The 14,878-nt window shown below is 36.7% G+C and overlaps 1 protein-coding gene and 1 pseudogene across 2 annotated transcripts; one reads left to right on the top strand and one right to left on the bottom strand.

Moving 5' to 3' along the window:
• Positions 1-938: 938 nt before the first annotated feature.
• Positions 939-4,719, bottom strand: LOC109236372 (annotated as a pseudogene).
• Positions 4,525-14,355, top strand: LOC109236353 (DNA topoisomerase 1 alpha-like). Of its 2 annotated transcripts, none has more exons than XM_019402523.1 (16): positions 4,525-4,723; positions 6,068-7,222; positions 7,307-7,501; positions 8,415-8,495; positions 9,221-9,280; positions 9,400-9,494; positions 9,605-9,761; positions 9,869-9,994; positions 10,414-10,494; positions 10,609-10,699; positions 10,789-10,922; positions 13,034-13,102; positions 13,191-13,280; positions 13,487-13,590; positions 13,669-13,837; positions 13,956-14,355. In XM_019402523.1, exons 2-16 carry the CDS (start codon positions 6,110-6,112, stop codon positions 14,022-14,024), a joined length of 2,634 nt encoding a protein of 877 aa, XP_019258068.1. In that variant the 5' UTR covers positions 4,525-4,723; positions 6,068-6,109; the 3' UTR covers positions 14,025-14,355. The 2 variants fall into 2 exon arrangements, with proteins under 2 accessions (XP_019258068.1, XP_019258069.1); XM_019402524.1 differs by having other exon boundaries at positions 6,058-7,222.
• The last annotated feature ends 523 nt before the right edge of the window (positions 14,356-14,878 follow it).

The raw sequence follows: 14,878 nt of genomic DNA, 5'->3' as shown, positions 1-14,878 counted from the left end.
TAAAAAAGGGATAATGGGTCAAATGGGTATTGGGTCTTTGGGCTGGGGCGGTAGAAAATTGTTTGGGCTGGGGGCTGGACCGAATTAAACATCAAAAGTGGCCCAAGCTCGAATTTAAAAACTTTGTCTTTAATTAACCTTTTTTATTCCTTTTCCTTTTCTTTTCCTTTAATTTAAAATTCTAAACTAATCTAAATTGTAAAGTTAAGCTAATTATCTAATTATAAAAATCACTAAACATCACTTAGTTCTAAACTAAAAGAGAAAAAATCAATAAACTTAAAAATGTAAAAATGAGCTATTTTTTTTGAACAAATCCTAAATGCAATGCATGATATTTTTGGTATTTTTTATGATTTAAATAAAAATTAAACATGCACAGAAATGCGAATAGTTAGGAAAATTCTACAAAAATTCCGGAAATGGCAAAAATCTATTTTTGGGATTTATAGGAATATTTTCTATAGGGCAAAAATCACGTGCTCACAGCATAACAGGTAAATAAGCTAGCATGTCAGAATTGCTTCACCAGCCTCAAAAACATGTATAAATACGACGAGTTGTGATACTTCATGGTTTACCTTCATTTTCGCAGATATAGAAGGATGATAAATGACACTCTTACAGATGAAAATTATGTATGGCAGTTGATGACAATCTACACTCAAAATTTTACCAGTGGAATTTTAACTCAGCAGGATAAATAGAAAGGCTTTGCCTTACAGAGTAATGGCAATCTGTTTCAGATGACTAGATATATAAAGATAGAAATAATATAGTGGTCTCTACACTAAACTTGGGTGTATGGTTCAAAACAGATGGAATCCATTAGTATGACAACGCCTTTTGGAGCCGAGACTTAACTATAGACAACTTTGTTGCCACCAGAACCTGGAACCAGATCAAGTGGAGATATGCTACTTGAGGCCATGGGGATGTTACATAGTCTGTACATTTCCCTAAGACCGAGTGTGAGATTTGGCTGCCCCTTCTTTCCATCCTTTTTGACGTGCCCTCATTTCCCACGTAGCAGTCAGTTTCTTTTGTGCCAATAAAGCTACATAAGCTTTTTCCCTTGCCTCTTCACATGTCTCCATTCCAGAATTGCACTTGACTGCCTCTTTCATATATTGGGATGTCAACTTTTTTGCTTCAAGAAGTGCCATGTCAGCCTTCCGCTGATTTTCCAAGGCCTCAGATTCTCGCAATCCGACAACAAGTCAGCAAAGTTCTTTTCTGTATCTTCACCAACATCTGGATCACGCTTAGCACAAGCTGCAAAACATTGAAATAAGAACGGAAATCCAAGATTTTAGATCTCAAGTCACAAAATATAAATTTCAATCCTCAAAAAGTAGAGTTAATGGTTACTAGAATGAAAGAGCAAAAATATAGGAGGTTTGTTGTTAAAGTGAAAGAGCAAAGATATAGGAGGTTTGCTATTAAAGCGAAGAAATTCAAATCTTTTTGATAGGTTGGAAAGAAAATTCACATTTACTCTGAGATATTTTGAACATATTAAGCTTATTAAGATGTCAATCACTTGTAGAGTTGCAGTCTTGCAATCATCAAGAGATTTGCACAATGCCAACGCATTATAAAATCGAATAAATTATGGCATAAGTCCTCAAACTCAACCATCACATTTGAGATGTTTGTTAGTCATGTGCAACAAACTAAATGTGTTTGTTTACAACAACGATGCTCAAAATATTGTTTCACAAAATGGAAAATTTTCACCTACCAAGTACTAAAAGTCTCATGTCTCTAGTCATAAGATATCATCTACCTTTTTCTTTACAAGGTAAATAATTTTATTAATGTGAGAAAAAGTCCTATATAAAGCTGCATGCTATAGAACCTACACAATTACATGGTTCTCAGCAAATGGCACCCAAGAGTGTGCCCTACTGGTCAATGAAATGGACGCAAAAGTTGTAGACCAAGATTCATGTCTCACCAGAGACAAAAAACACTATTGTGATTTCTTTCCATCTGCCTAAGCCCAGTGGATAAATTACTTGGTACCTATGCTGATGGGAAAGAGTAAGTACCCAGTGGAATAGTCAAGATGTGGCTTGGACACCACCATAATAAATAAATAGTTCTATGTCACTCAAGCTTCTATTCAGACATGATCTTCATAGTGCACCAGAAGCTAAGTAAGACTAAGAGACTATTTTTCAAATGTACAAGTTATCATCTATTTAAAGAAAACAAAAAAAGAAAAATGTTACACAGAGGAGATGAATCTGAACATAAACTCATACAAACTATTTCTCTTTCTTATCCGTATAAAAAAAATTAAACAAAAATCTCACATTTATAAAGAAGATAACCGCCACAAGTCTTCCCAAATGATTTCAAAATTTAAATTAATCACCAATTCATGTTTTATTCATTTAGACTTCAACAGAAACGAGATGACTCATTTACTGTCCCAAAATATGTGTGCTCTTGTCTTAGTAGCCAAAGTAAATTTCACATTGAGGGAAAGAACAGAGAAACTGAGGAGAAAAGATAGAGAATGAAGAAGGAAGGCATGTCTGAAAACTCTTTGAAGTTGTTATCAGGCTAGTGACGGGAATGGTCATGGAATTTCTAGGAGGAAAACTTGTACTAAATTTTATGATCTATTGAGTTCTTGTAACTTTATATCCATCAACTGCCATTTTCATGTTAAATGCAGTTGTTCCAACTCCCAGTCAAGGGATCCTTTAACAGTCAAAAACAATGTCAGATCATTCAAGAGAAAACCAAGGGTTATATCAACACATATGTTTTTAAGGTCAAAGCTAACATTTTCACGTGTCACATAAAACGTTCTAATCAAGGAATCGTTCAACATCTCAACAGATGCAGGCAAAGAGAACACACGGGTTTACTTAATTAGTCGAAGACTGTTTACTAACGACATAAGCACAAAACTGATTAGAAAACTTCACTAATATATCACCAGTAGGTCCCTTCACATCAAGGTACTTATGGAGTCTACCAATTTTTGAGGGAGAAAGCATTTGACAACACCTACCTAGAACAGTTTGATAACCTTTAGGTTCAAAGCTGAAATACTACAGCTTAATTCCTAGAATGGTAAAATCATGAAAAGGTATCAATGATCTCAATGTTAAGAAAGGTAAGTGCCATCAGAGAACAGCTGATAACCTTCAGGTTCAAAGCTTGACTGCCTTTTCATATATTGGGATGTCAACTTTTTTGCTTCAAGAAGTGCCATGTCATCCTTCCGTTGATTTTCCAAGGCCTCAGATTCTCGCAATTTAAGTTCCTCCGACAACAAGTTAGCAAAGTTCTTTTCTGTGTCTTCACCAACATCTGGATCACGCTTAGCACAAGCTGCAAAACATTGAAATAAGAACGGAAATCCAAGATTTTAGATCTCAAGTCACAAAATATAAATTTCAATCCTCAAATAGTAGAGTTAATGGTTACTAGAATGAAAGAGCAAAAATATAGGAGGTTTGCTGTTAAAGCGAAAGAGCAAAAATATAGGAGGTTTGCTGTTAAAGCGAAGAAATTCAAATCTTTTTGATAGTTGTGAAAGAAAATTCACATTTACTCTGGGATATTTTGAACATATTCAGCTTATTAAGATGTCAATCACTTGCAAAGTTGCAGTCTTGCAATCATCAAGAGATTTGCACAATGCCAACGCATTACAGAATCAAATAAATCATGGCATAAGTCCTCAAACTCAACCATCACATTTGAGATGTTTGTTTGTCATGTGCAACAAACTAAATGTGTTTGTTTACAACAACGATGCTCAATTGTGTTTGAGATATGGCATACCATACATAAAGCAAGTTAGAGATGAAAACAAAATCCAAAAATCATAACATATGCGAATATCACCATAACACACCTTGTGTACAGCCCTTGCGCCACACTCATAAGCACCTACACTCTTGTCATCTCATGTATGCAAGAAGAGGGAATCTCCCTTTCATTCGAGGGGATATTCAAGTGGAATTATCGACTCCACCTATATTTATTTTACTTTGTGTGATACATTCAAGTGAGCGTTACAGAGTATTGCAAAAGTAAAAGCGCACACACTAATAGGCCCCTCAACTTAGTGATCGATTCAAATTCATTTAAACGACAACGTATTATCGTGCCATGCAATGACAATGTGGAGATCAATGCTCTACTTGTACACATGATTGAGAGAGAAACTCTACTTTCATCCAGAACGTTCTAGGTACGATTATTAGCGTCTCACATATATAAGCTAAATTGAATGAAATCTAGTTATGCCAACGAATATATATATATATATATATATATATATATATATATATATATATATATATATATATTGAAAAACTTAAAAAACATTCTTTCTTATTTTTTGGTCGAAAATTTGTTTGCAAAACTTAAAATTTGCAAAAATTATTTTTATGACTTAAAATAAACAAAAATGAGGGCCCATTTAAATAAAAGGAGTGAGACCCACATGACTCCAAGCCCAATAGCATTCTAGGTTAGACAAGCCCAAATCCAACCTAGCCGTTTGGTGGGACGTGCAATGGAGAATGGCGGTCGAATTTCGGACCCAAATTCCGATTGGCCTGCTAAGACGAATTGAAATTGAGTCGTCGATTTCTTCGGCCAAATTCCATTGAATGACCACCACTCTTCCTCACCTCCATCTCCTCCTTTGTCCTCCTCGGGATCTCTTTCTCCGGCCAAATTCATCTCTGTACGTTACACATCCCCTTTCTCTCTCCTCATATATATTTCTCCAATTTTGTCTTTCGTGAAACAAAAACCCTAATTCCCCCCTTTTCCTGTAATTATTAAGGTAAAAATGAGAAATTAGAGTTGTTAATTGGTTGTAATGGTTTATCTCCTAGCTCCCCACTGCTTAATAAAAGCTAAAGTTCCGATTTGTTATATATCTCTTTTATATTCTTCACTAGTTAATTTATAAACTTAATTTATTTACCTTACGATACTGCTTCTTGAGCTGTGATGGTCGCCAATATGGATTTGAGTATTACTTATCAGTTTCTGTTACATTATCATTGGATAAAGGAGATTTTTTTTAAAAAAAAAAAAGCTAGTACAAAAGATAAAATTTATGCGTATTTGTATTTTTCGAGCTGACAGTTACCAGGATGCTGCTTGCTTAGATGCATACATTACGGGTTCTACTAATGTTTAATTTGCTTCTACAACAACAACAACAATAATCCAGTATAATCCCACTTTAATTTGCTTCTAGAAGGTTAAAAACACTAGATGATTTCTTCATCCGCCTAAGTTTCGGTGGGCAAAGAGTTACCCAGTAGAATAACCGAGATGCATGCAAGCTGGCATGGACATCACAGTCATAAAAAATAGTTGCTTCTAGATTTGGGAGTTTATAGTATGTGTTGGAATAGAAGGAAGCAGACTGAAAATTTAGTATATGTTCCGCATGAAACATTTTCATTTCGCTTGCTGCGTGAATTTTATGTTTGATTCAGTATAATATTGAACGAAGAGGGGGAACAGACCCCCTCCGTTTTTTCTGTTTGTGAGATAGCATGATAGGGAGAGACAGACCCTTCAGAGACAAAATAAGAGCAGTGAGTCTTTGTGGATAAGTACCAAGAGATTGGAATTGCATTGCATTGTCAAAAAAGATCATAATATTCCTATAGTACAACTGTTCTAAACTGTGAGGGATAGAAACTAGATATATGTTTTTTTGCATCCAAGGGTGTGGCCTAGTAGTAGACTAGTTGTCAATGAAGCAGGCAGAGAATTATGGGGTGTTAGGTTCAAATCCCATCAGAGACAAAAAGCACAAGGTGTGCTAGTGAGATATAGAAGGTGCTGGTGGAATATTCAGCTGCCCGCAAGCAGGCTAGGACACTGCTGTCATCCAAAAAAGAACTAGATTTATGTTTTCTTGCCATGTTTTTTCCCTTTTGGCTTTATGTTTCAACTTTGTTATGCCGATGTACTTCAATATTTGTTCTCTAGACGTCCTTTGATCTTCTTCTTTTTATTGCATTTAAACCTATTTTTCCTTGTAATTATGAAAAGTCGTTTACAGGTAAGGAGAACATTGTATGACAGTATAGCATAGAGTACGATCATGGCTGTTGAGGCTTTTTCCAAAACAAAGTTGATGGCTGAAGTTGATGATGATGATGATGATATGCCCTTAGTTTTCAAACGAAGTAGTACCACATCAAAGCAGAATCAGTCAAATTCATCATCTCAGAAGCAGGATGGACGATCGGGGCGGCAAGTTTCTGATCTACGTTCTCCTAATGGCCAGAACTCTAGTGTTCAGAAAGTTAAGGCAGGCACCTCTTCTAAGGCTTCTCCGGCAGTTTCACCTTTCACTAGTCCAAAAGCATCACCTTCATCAAGCAGGACATCTCCTGCACCAAACTCAAGGCCATCAGCCTCTGCGGGTAATCAGGCAAAAAATGTTAATCAACAATCCAAGATTGTTCCTTACGAGCCAAAGCAAGCTGTTGAACCAAAATCTGAACCTAATGATGAAGCTGAGGATTCTGAAGATGATAAACCATTGAGTGCTAGGCTTTCTTCTGGGTTATCTAAGAGCATTTCTAGTCATGCCAACAAAGTGCTTGGTACTTCAGCATCAGTTCAAAAGTCTAGGCCTCCCAAAAAAGAGGATTCAGATGATGAAATTCCCTTAGCGTCAAGGTTTCAATTGAAGTCCAGTGCAGGGGCTTCCACGAGCAAGTCTTCTAATTCTGAAGAAGTTAAGCCTAAAATTCGGCAAAATGGTTTGCCATCTACAACAGTTTTAAGTAAGAGACCCCCTGGTGATGTAAAGTCTGCTGCTCAGGCTTCAGTTAAAAAGCTTAGGCTTTCTGATGCATCTACACCTGTTTCGATTAAGCAAGCATCTGTTAAACCTGAAAAAAAGACAGTGGACGACGACGATGACGTTCCTATATCTCAGAGAATTAAAAAGTCAGTAGCTTCAGCTAGTAAAGTGTCATCTGCAAAGAAAGCAACCAAAGTTGTTTCGTCGTCGATGAAAACAAAGAAGAAATTGAAGAAATCCAAGTACTCTAAGTCGTCGAAACTGCAGCCAAGCTCTGGTGAAGGGCAAAAATGGACTACATTGGTTCACAACGGTGTGATTTTTCCGCCTTCATATAAGCCTCACGGGGTTAAGATGCTCTACAAGGGAAAACCCGTAAATCTGACTCCAGAGCAGGAGGAGGTCTCAATCTGTCTCTGGCTGTTTATGTCTCATTCATGTCTTTATGAATTTATTCTCAGTACAGCAATTTCTTTCTGCCTGCAGGTTGCAACAATGTATGCCGTGATGTTAGACACTGAGTACATGAGTAAACCGCAGTTCAAAGAGAATTTCATGAATGACTGGAGAAAAATACTAGGAAAAAACCATGTCATTCAAAATTTAGATGACTGTGATTTTACCCCAATATATGAGTGGCATCAAAGTGAGAAGGAGAAGAAGAAGCAAATGAGTACCGAAGTAAGTAAATGAATAAACTATGAAGTTATGAAATATGAGAAGTTGTAGTTATTTTGTGACCTATACCGTGGTTTGTTCATTTTTCTTATACTTTTCTACCTTCTAATTGCTGGTTAGCTTTCTGTATGAGTTGCCGAATAACTATTTTTTAAAACTTTCTGTCTTCTTAATTGTCACAAAATGCTGAATTTTTTTAGCAGTTGTATGTTTTCATCCGATATAGCACAACTTATCCCAGCCAACTTTGGTCTGAAAAAGACATGGTTGCTTCATAGTGTCCAAATGCATAGATTTACTTTGTGTGGTGGATGTGTTACTTGCTAATCTCTTATGGTAGTATGTTATTTGTGTGGTAATTTTGTGTAGGCAGTTGATGCCTACATTTGTCTGATCAGCATGAACATGGTGTTTCTGTCAACCTTCTAAAATAATTTTAGCTGCATTTGCTTAATCGAGAAGATTCGCGGCAGCTGTGCTTCATAGTTTATATTTTAAGCCATCCTTGCCAATGCAAGAGATCCAATCACATTATTCTTTTATCTTACCAACCTCTACCCATATCTATGTACCATTGAGACTCTAAGTTCCAAATTGCGCATTATTTTGTTTACTGCATAAAATGTATAACTTCTATTAGTAACAATTTTTAGTAGCTAATTCAAGATGACACTTACTTTCTTCCTCTTTATTGACGTTAAAGCTGGATGATTGTAGATTTTCATTTTCTATAGCAAGTGGAAGTCACTTAAGCACTACCCTTATTAGAGATCTAGGCAGAAATTCTATGATGGACCAAGTTCTTTGGGTCTGATCAAATGGTGGTAACTATGTTTGTGGTTAACCTACTAGCGAAGTACATAAAGCTTGTAAATGTTTTAAATATTTTTCATCCAAAAAATTGTCTCTGTTGCAGGAGAAGAAGGCATTGAGAGAAGAGAAACTCAAGCAAGAAGAGAAGTACATGTGGGCTATTGTTGATGGTGTTAAGGAGAAGGTTGGTTCTGTTTATCGTTAGCTTTTAGCATTATCTTGCTTTTATACATGATACTTTAAGCGAAATGACTTGTGCTATCTTCTGTAAATTATGCAATGGATTATAAGATGGTCTTATGTCTTATTTTCTGAAAAAGAAAAGGTCTCATGTCTTCCTTCTTTTTGGGGATGTTTCTTCTCTTATGTCTTCCTTTTCTGGTGATGTTTATTCTTTCTTTTTCAACATCATCTGCTTCTGTTCTGAGAATTTTAGCTTACATTAGCAATGCGTTTATCCAGCTTGCAAAGTTTCTTGCTTGGAGGTCTGAAGCAGCCAATGATCTCTTATGTGTTTTCATTTTTCTGTTCTGATGCTATTCCATTTCCCCTCGACTGTTCTTCAACAACTTTGAAGAGCTGTATTTCCTTTATGTTTTGTGTATAGTTAGAAGAACATCTTGTCTAGATGATTCTTTGGTTTCATTCTTATGCTGTAAACTGTGCCGTCAGTACACGCTTTTTTGATGTTATTTTTTTTTCTAGCCGTATGATATTGAGCCTCTTAGTTATTCCCAAATCTCAATCTTGAGCTTCCTTTCCTTTGAGTATGATATTCAAATGTGGTGTTCTCGTTTCGTTCTTCACCATGGTAGGTGTCCACCCCTAAAATCAGAAAAGCCCCTGGTATAGTGAGCGAGATAACTTCCAAACCAACTTCGAATGGTCTGACCGTTTAGTTATGTGCAGGTTGGGAACTTTCGGGTTGAACCACCTGGACTGTTTCGTGGCCGTGGAGAACATCCAAAGGTAATTTTGACCTTATAACTGGCAAAAACAATCTACTATGTGCAGAGTGGTGTGTTTCATTATGTTTTAGATACTTCAAGTTTCACTGTGGTATTGATGGATGTTGCTTATGGGTACAGATGGGAAAGCTAAAGAGACGGATCCGGCCAAATGATATTACAATAAATATTGGAAAGGGTGCTCCAATACCGGAGTGCCCCATCCCTGGTGAAAGGTTTATTCATTCTCTCTCCTGTTATCCTGTTGAAAATAGCCTATCTTTTGGAGGAGGTAAAGCTAGAATTTCACCTTCATTTATTTTTCTTCCCCTCGTTGGCTTGGCAGATGGAAGGAAGTAAGGCATGACAACACTGTGACATGGTTAGCTTTCTGGAATGACCCTATCAATCCAAGAGAATTCAAATACGTTTTCCTGGCAGCGAGTAGTTCCTTGAAAGGACAAAGCGATAAAGAAAAGTATGAAAAAGCAAGGCGTTTAAAGGTACAATGAAAGCAATTGGCAAACTTCTGATCGATGAGTGTTTCTTTTTTAAATTGTGACTGGTTGCACATGGATGATTGGTAGCTGTAACCGTCTCTTGGTTGCAGGATTATATTGAAGGCATTAGATCTGCATATACAAAGGATTTTACAAGTAAAGATCCTGTGAAGCGTCAGATCGCAGTTGCAACTTATCTTATTGATAAATTAGCTCTGAGGGCAGGGAATGAGAAGGTACCAGGAAGGCAGGAACACCAGCTTTTTTATTTTTTCCCAGATTATTTAACTAGGAGCAGCATAGATTTCAAAAATAGTCTAAAAGTTCCAAAGCTGGTTGCTGATGCTAGTTTAGGTCATGTCTCAGAAGCATTTTAAGCTGCATCGAAGCAGGAAATTTTAGCAATATATGTTACCTTTCTCTTTCCAATTGAATTAATTTTACCAAGGGATACTAGCAAACCATATCACTAATAAAGAAAACACAAAGCAAAATAATTTTATCAGATATCAATTTCTCCAAAAGAACAGAACATGAGAGATCAGTTTCCAGTTTTTAATATTATTTCTATGAAGCAACCATGCTTTTGCCTGCAGAGGCATGGGACAGTGCAAAGGTTGTTTAGTGTTCTTAGTCATACTTCGATGCGGTGCAGGATGACGACGAAGCTGATACAGTTGGTTGTTGTACTTTAAAAGTAGAGAATGTAGAGCCAGTACCTCCAAATGTTTTGAAGGTATTGTGGTTTTCCAACAAAAGCTAAATTTGAAGAGCTCTAGGAAACTCGTTTACAGGTTCTTAGTCTCGTGCAATTGATTATTATGCATAGAATTGACTTTGCTTCGTTCAGTTCGATTTTCTTGGTAAAGATTCTATCAGGTATCAAAATGAGGTGGCTGTGTATGAGCCTGTTTTTAAAGCTATTCAACTGTTCCGAAGTGGTTAGTAAATGCTGCTTCTGTGCTAGAATGTTTTCTTTAACTTTTTTTCCTTCATGAAATACATGGATACACTTAAATTTTGATTTCAGGAAAAAAGGGCGGTGATGATCTTTTTGACAAGCTTGACACGAGTAAGCTCAATGCCCATCTAAAGGAACTCATGCCAGGCCTGACGGCAAAAGTATTTCGTACATATAATGCATCTGTTACACTGGAGCAGCAAGTAAGTTGCTTTCTAGGACTAGAAGTTCTGTTTGACTACTGAGTTACCTGTGACTAGATGGTGGTTTCAGATCATCTGACCTGTATATAGAATTCAAAAAAGAAGCCCCCCCACCCCCCACCCCCCAAAAAAAGGAACAAAAAAAGAAAGGGTTAGTGTTTGTCAGCCCGAGGTTGTTGGCTGTCAACTTACTGCGACTCTTCTCCCTAATCGGGTGTTCGGGTGTGAACCACAACTCCCTGTCTTGGTACTGCTTTGCAGCTTTTTAGATAAGAACTTACCTTTTACTGATCAAAGGAAGGTGGAAGGCTGCTTTTTATCCATCTTATTCAGGTTGCACAAAATTGTAATAGGAGGATGAATATGGTCAGAGTTGGATGACTCAGAGAAGGGATCCCCTTATCCATTTATGTTTCCGTATGAGTTTGTTTGCTTCGGGTTAAAGTTGTATAACGCTCTGAGCTAAAGTTATTTGTGCTTGGTTTATTACTAACGACCTGCTTGGTTTTCTTGGGAAACTTGATGAGCTATACTATGTGGTACTCTTTCTCTGTCTGCTTCCGGAGATGCGAATGTTAAATGGAAGTGTGGTCATACAAGATTAGAGAAGATCAGATATGATCTCATTAGGTAAAAGGTGCAAGTAGCGCACATAAATGATAAAATGAGAGAGGGTTGCTTAAGATGATTTTGTCATGTCTTATGTCGACTTCCAGATGTAGTTCTGTAGGTGTGAAACCATGATGGTTGAAGGTGTTAAAAATGGAACAAGGTAGACCTAGAGTTACATTGAAAGAAGTCCCAAAAGACCCAAAATCTCTTGGAATCCATGTAGACCTGGTGAATAGTAAGGCATAATAATGGAAGGAAAAAACCTGTATAGATGATACTAGTTAGTTGGTTGCTAAATTTTAGTCATCGCGGTACGTTTTTTTAGGTCTAATGTTTGCTAAGAGTCTTCTAGTCTTGTTAGAAATGTATATACCATTAGAAAATGTAGAGAATTTTAGTGCTAGAGAACCTACATTTTTTCATTTTGGATTGAGACTGATTGCATGCAGCGACATGAATAGTGAGGATTCACACAGCCAACCCCAACTAGCTTGGGATTTAGGTGTTGTTTTCTTGATGTGGCATACTTTTGAATAGTATAGTAGAAATGGATGTTAAGATAGATGTGCACTTATTCAAAGATTAGATAAGTTAGAAATGAACACATTCAACAAACAATATAAATAGCATATGTAGAGTAATAGAGGATAAAATGAGAAAAGGTTGCCAAAACAAGATGTGTATTACTTGAGACCAGCAACACAAACATCTTGGAGCATGTCCTGAGGACCTGATCTGCCGCAGAACATTGGTCTATGCTAATGGCTAACAAGAAAACGTGCGAAGTCTTCGATGAATACGGGGAAATGGCCAACAATATCGTCATCACCATACTTTGAACCATCTTAATTCCAAAGGAAGCCTGCATGGTGATGAGTACTAGTGTATTACTTCAAAAAGGAAGCAAGGAGAAGAAGTGAATGAGACTCAGAGTTTGTTAACTTTTCTTAGAAATGAGGGTGGCTCCATATAATCGATTCAAACTAGTTTGGATTGAGTCTTAGTTGTATGCTTTTGAATAGTTTTTATCTTGATAAATGGATGCTTACTTTGTCTAAAATATTTTTTTGAGTCTAATGATGGATAATATCAACTTGAAGTTGAAGTTTTCTGTAGTAGTCATTTTATTGTCAATGCAAGGTCCTGCTAAATTCACAAGTGGACACTGTCAGAGCCCTGAAGATTGGGAAATTTGTTAATATTCTCGTCTTTTTATAAAATGTACAAATACTGTTCTTGGTTGTCACAAGTTAATGGATGTTACTATAGGTTTTATGCAAAATTACTGATTACGTTCAAGTCCATTTAAGAACGGAGTGGTCGTTCACTCTCAACTTGTGAGTTTAATTGGGGAAAAGATGTTTGTCTTCTGATTGTAGTTGAAGTATATGGTTATCCATGCTTCTGTAACTGGTAATGGAGATCCATTATGCCTTTCTCATTACCAGTGCACAAATATTTGTTTTCCTGGTGCTGATTTGCATTGCTACTGATGGCAGTTGACCAAGCTGACACAAGGTGGAGAGCTCGCTGAGAAAGTTGCGGTGTATAATTTGGCAAATAAAGAGGTGAGACTTCCATGAAGAATAGTACAAGTTCTGATTTGGACACTGGTGATAAATATTTTAGTTACTATATCTATGTTTCTTGTTGCAGGTTGCAATAATTTGTAATCACCAGCGTAGTGTTTCAAAGTCGCATAGTGTACAAATTTCAAAGTTGAATGAGAAGATAGATGAATTAAAGGTGATTACTTTTTGTTATCAGTGTTCATTGTCTGTAGGCCATTTCTCTCTGATAAGTTACCTTATATAATGTGAGTGGCGATTTCCCCCCCTCCCAATAGAAGAGGATTGAATGTAAATTTGCACTTCACTTGTAGCCAAGTTACCTGCACTTCACTTGTAGCCAAGTAAAATTTGCATTTACTTTAGATTGTAATGGTCTTTTAGGCTCTTTTGGAAGAATTCAAAGTAGATTTGGCTCGGGCCAAAAAAGGGAAGCCTCCATTGAAGGGCGCTGATGGCAAGGCAAAGAGGAACTTGGCCCCTGAAGCGTACTATCCCTATCCTAAACTGTAGATTTTCTTCCATTCTTTGTTTTAGTTGCTGACTTTTAAGTGGAATGTTTGCAGATTACAGAAAAAGATTGATCAAACGAATGTGAAGATTGAGAACATAGAGAAGCAAATAGAAACGAAAGAAGAGTTGAAAACTGTGGCTTTGGGCACATCAAAAATCAACTATCTGGATCCTAGGATCACAGTGGCATGGTGTAAGCGCCATGAGGTTCCCATTGAAAAGGTAATGCCTCTTTTACAATGTCTTATGGAAACATGTACTTCCTTCCACGAATTTCATCTCTTACTGATAATTGACCTCGTGCATTGTGGTTTTCTTTGTATCCTTGTTTCTCCTGCAGATGTTCAACAAGTCTCTTCTAGCAAAGTTTGCCTGGGCGATGGATGTTGAACCAAGCTTCACATTCTAAAGTTTTGGTGGCTGTGGTAGTATAGGACATATCTTTAAAACGAGTCTCCCTCCTCTTAATACCTGTTGTTCCATCCCCCTTCCCTCCCTTCTGAAAAGAGAACAGGAAAAAAATTCTATTATTTTTTTACTTAAAAAGAAGAAAAAAAAAAAGAAGAGAAGAGATCTTATCGTTGTCTGACAATTTTTTAATTTGTTGACTGGCCCCTGAGAAGTTCCTGTTGTATTTAAGCAACTTTTGAATTTATGGGGTGAGTTTTCCCTTGTTGTCTCTCTTTCTGATTTAGTTCCCATTTGTGAACTATTACAAGGTTCAGCTTTTGATGCTCTAACTTGTTTTAAAATGATCAAGTGCCATGTTATTCTTTAGGAAGGAATACTTCAAGTTTCTGGATAAGGTGGTTCATCCATATTTAATGTTAACTGCTAATGCCTAAACATCAACGAATAATTTCTGATAATATAAATTTGGTTGCACCAATTCTACGAGCCGAATGCATTAATTTATTGGCATTACGAATAATTAGCTTAGCTTAAGCTCTTTTGACGTCCTCTTCGCTTGAGTATTTGGGTTTGACTCTTCAAAATTCTGAATTTTTTTTCTAGTAGCGTAGTGTAAGCATGAAAGCTTGCATTCATAAATATGTAGCTTGAAATGTTATTTTTTTTTCCTATTACTGTATCTGCTGTCAAGTTAGGTATAAAAGCATGCAGTATGATATACTAGTAACACAAAGTGGGAGATCAGTTATTTCCATTAATATTTTTTGTATCAAAGATTGGGAATAATGCTCACATTTATGTAGGAGTGGTGATGTATCTAAGAAAAATCTCTCAGTGTCGAGCAAACAAAGG

Source organism: Nicotiana attenuata, unplaced genomic scaffold, assembly GCF_001879085.1.
Source record: "Nicotiana attenuata strain UT unplaced genomic scaffold, NIATTr2, whole genome shotgun sequence".
Taxonomy (NCBI): Eukaryota; Viridiplantae; Streptophyta; class Magnoliopsida; order Solanales; family Solanaceae; genus Nicotiana; species Nicotiana attenuata.
This window is presented reverse-complemented; position numbering and strand designations above follow the sequence as displayed.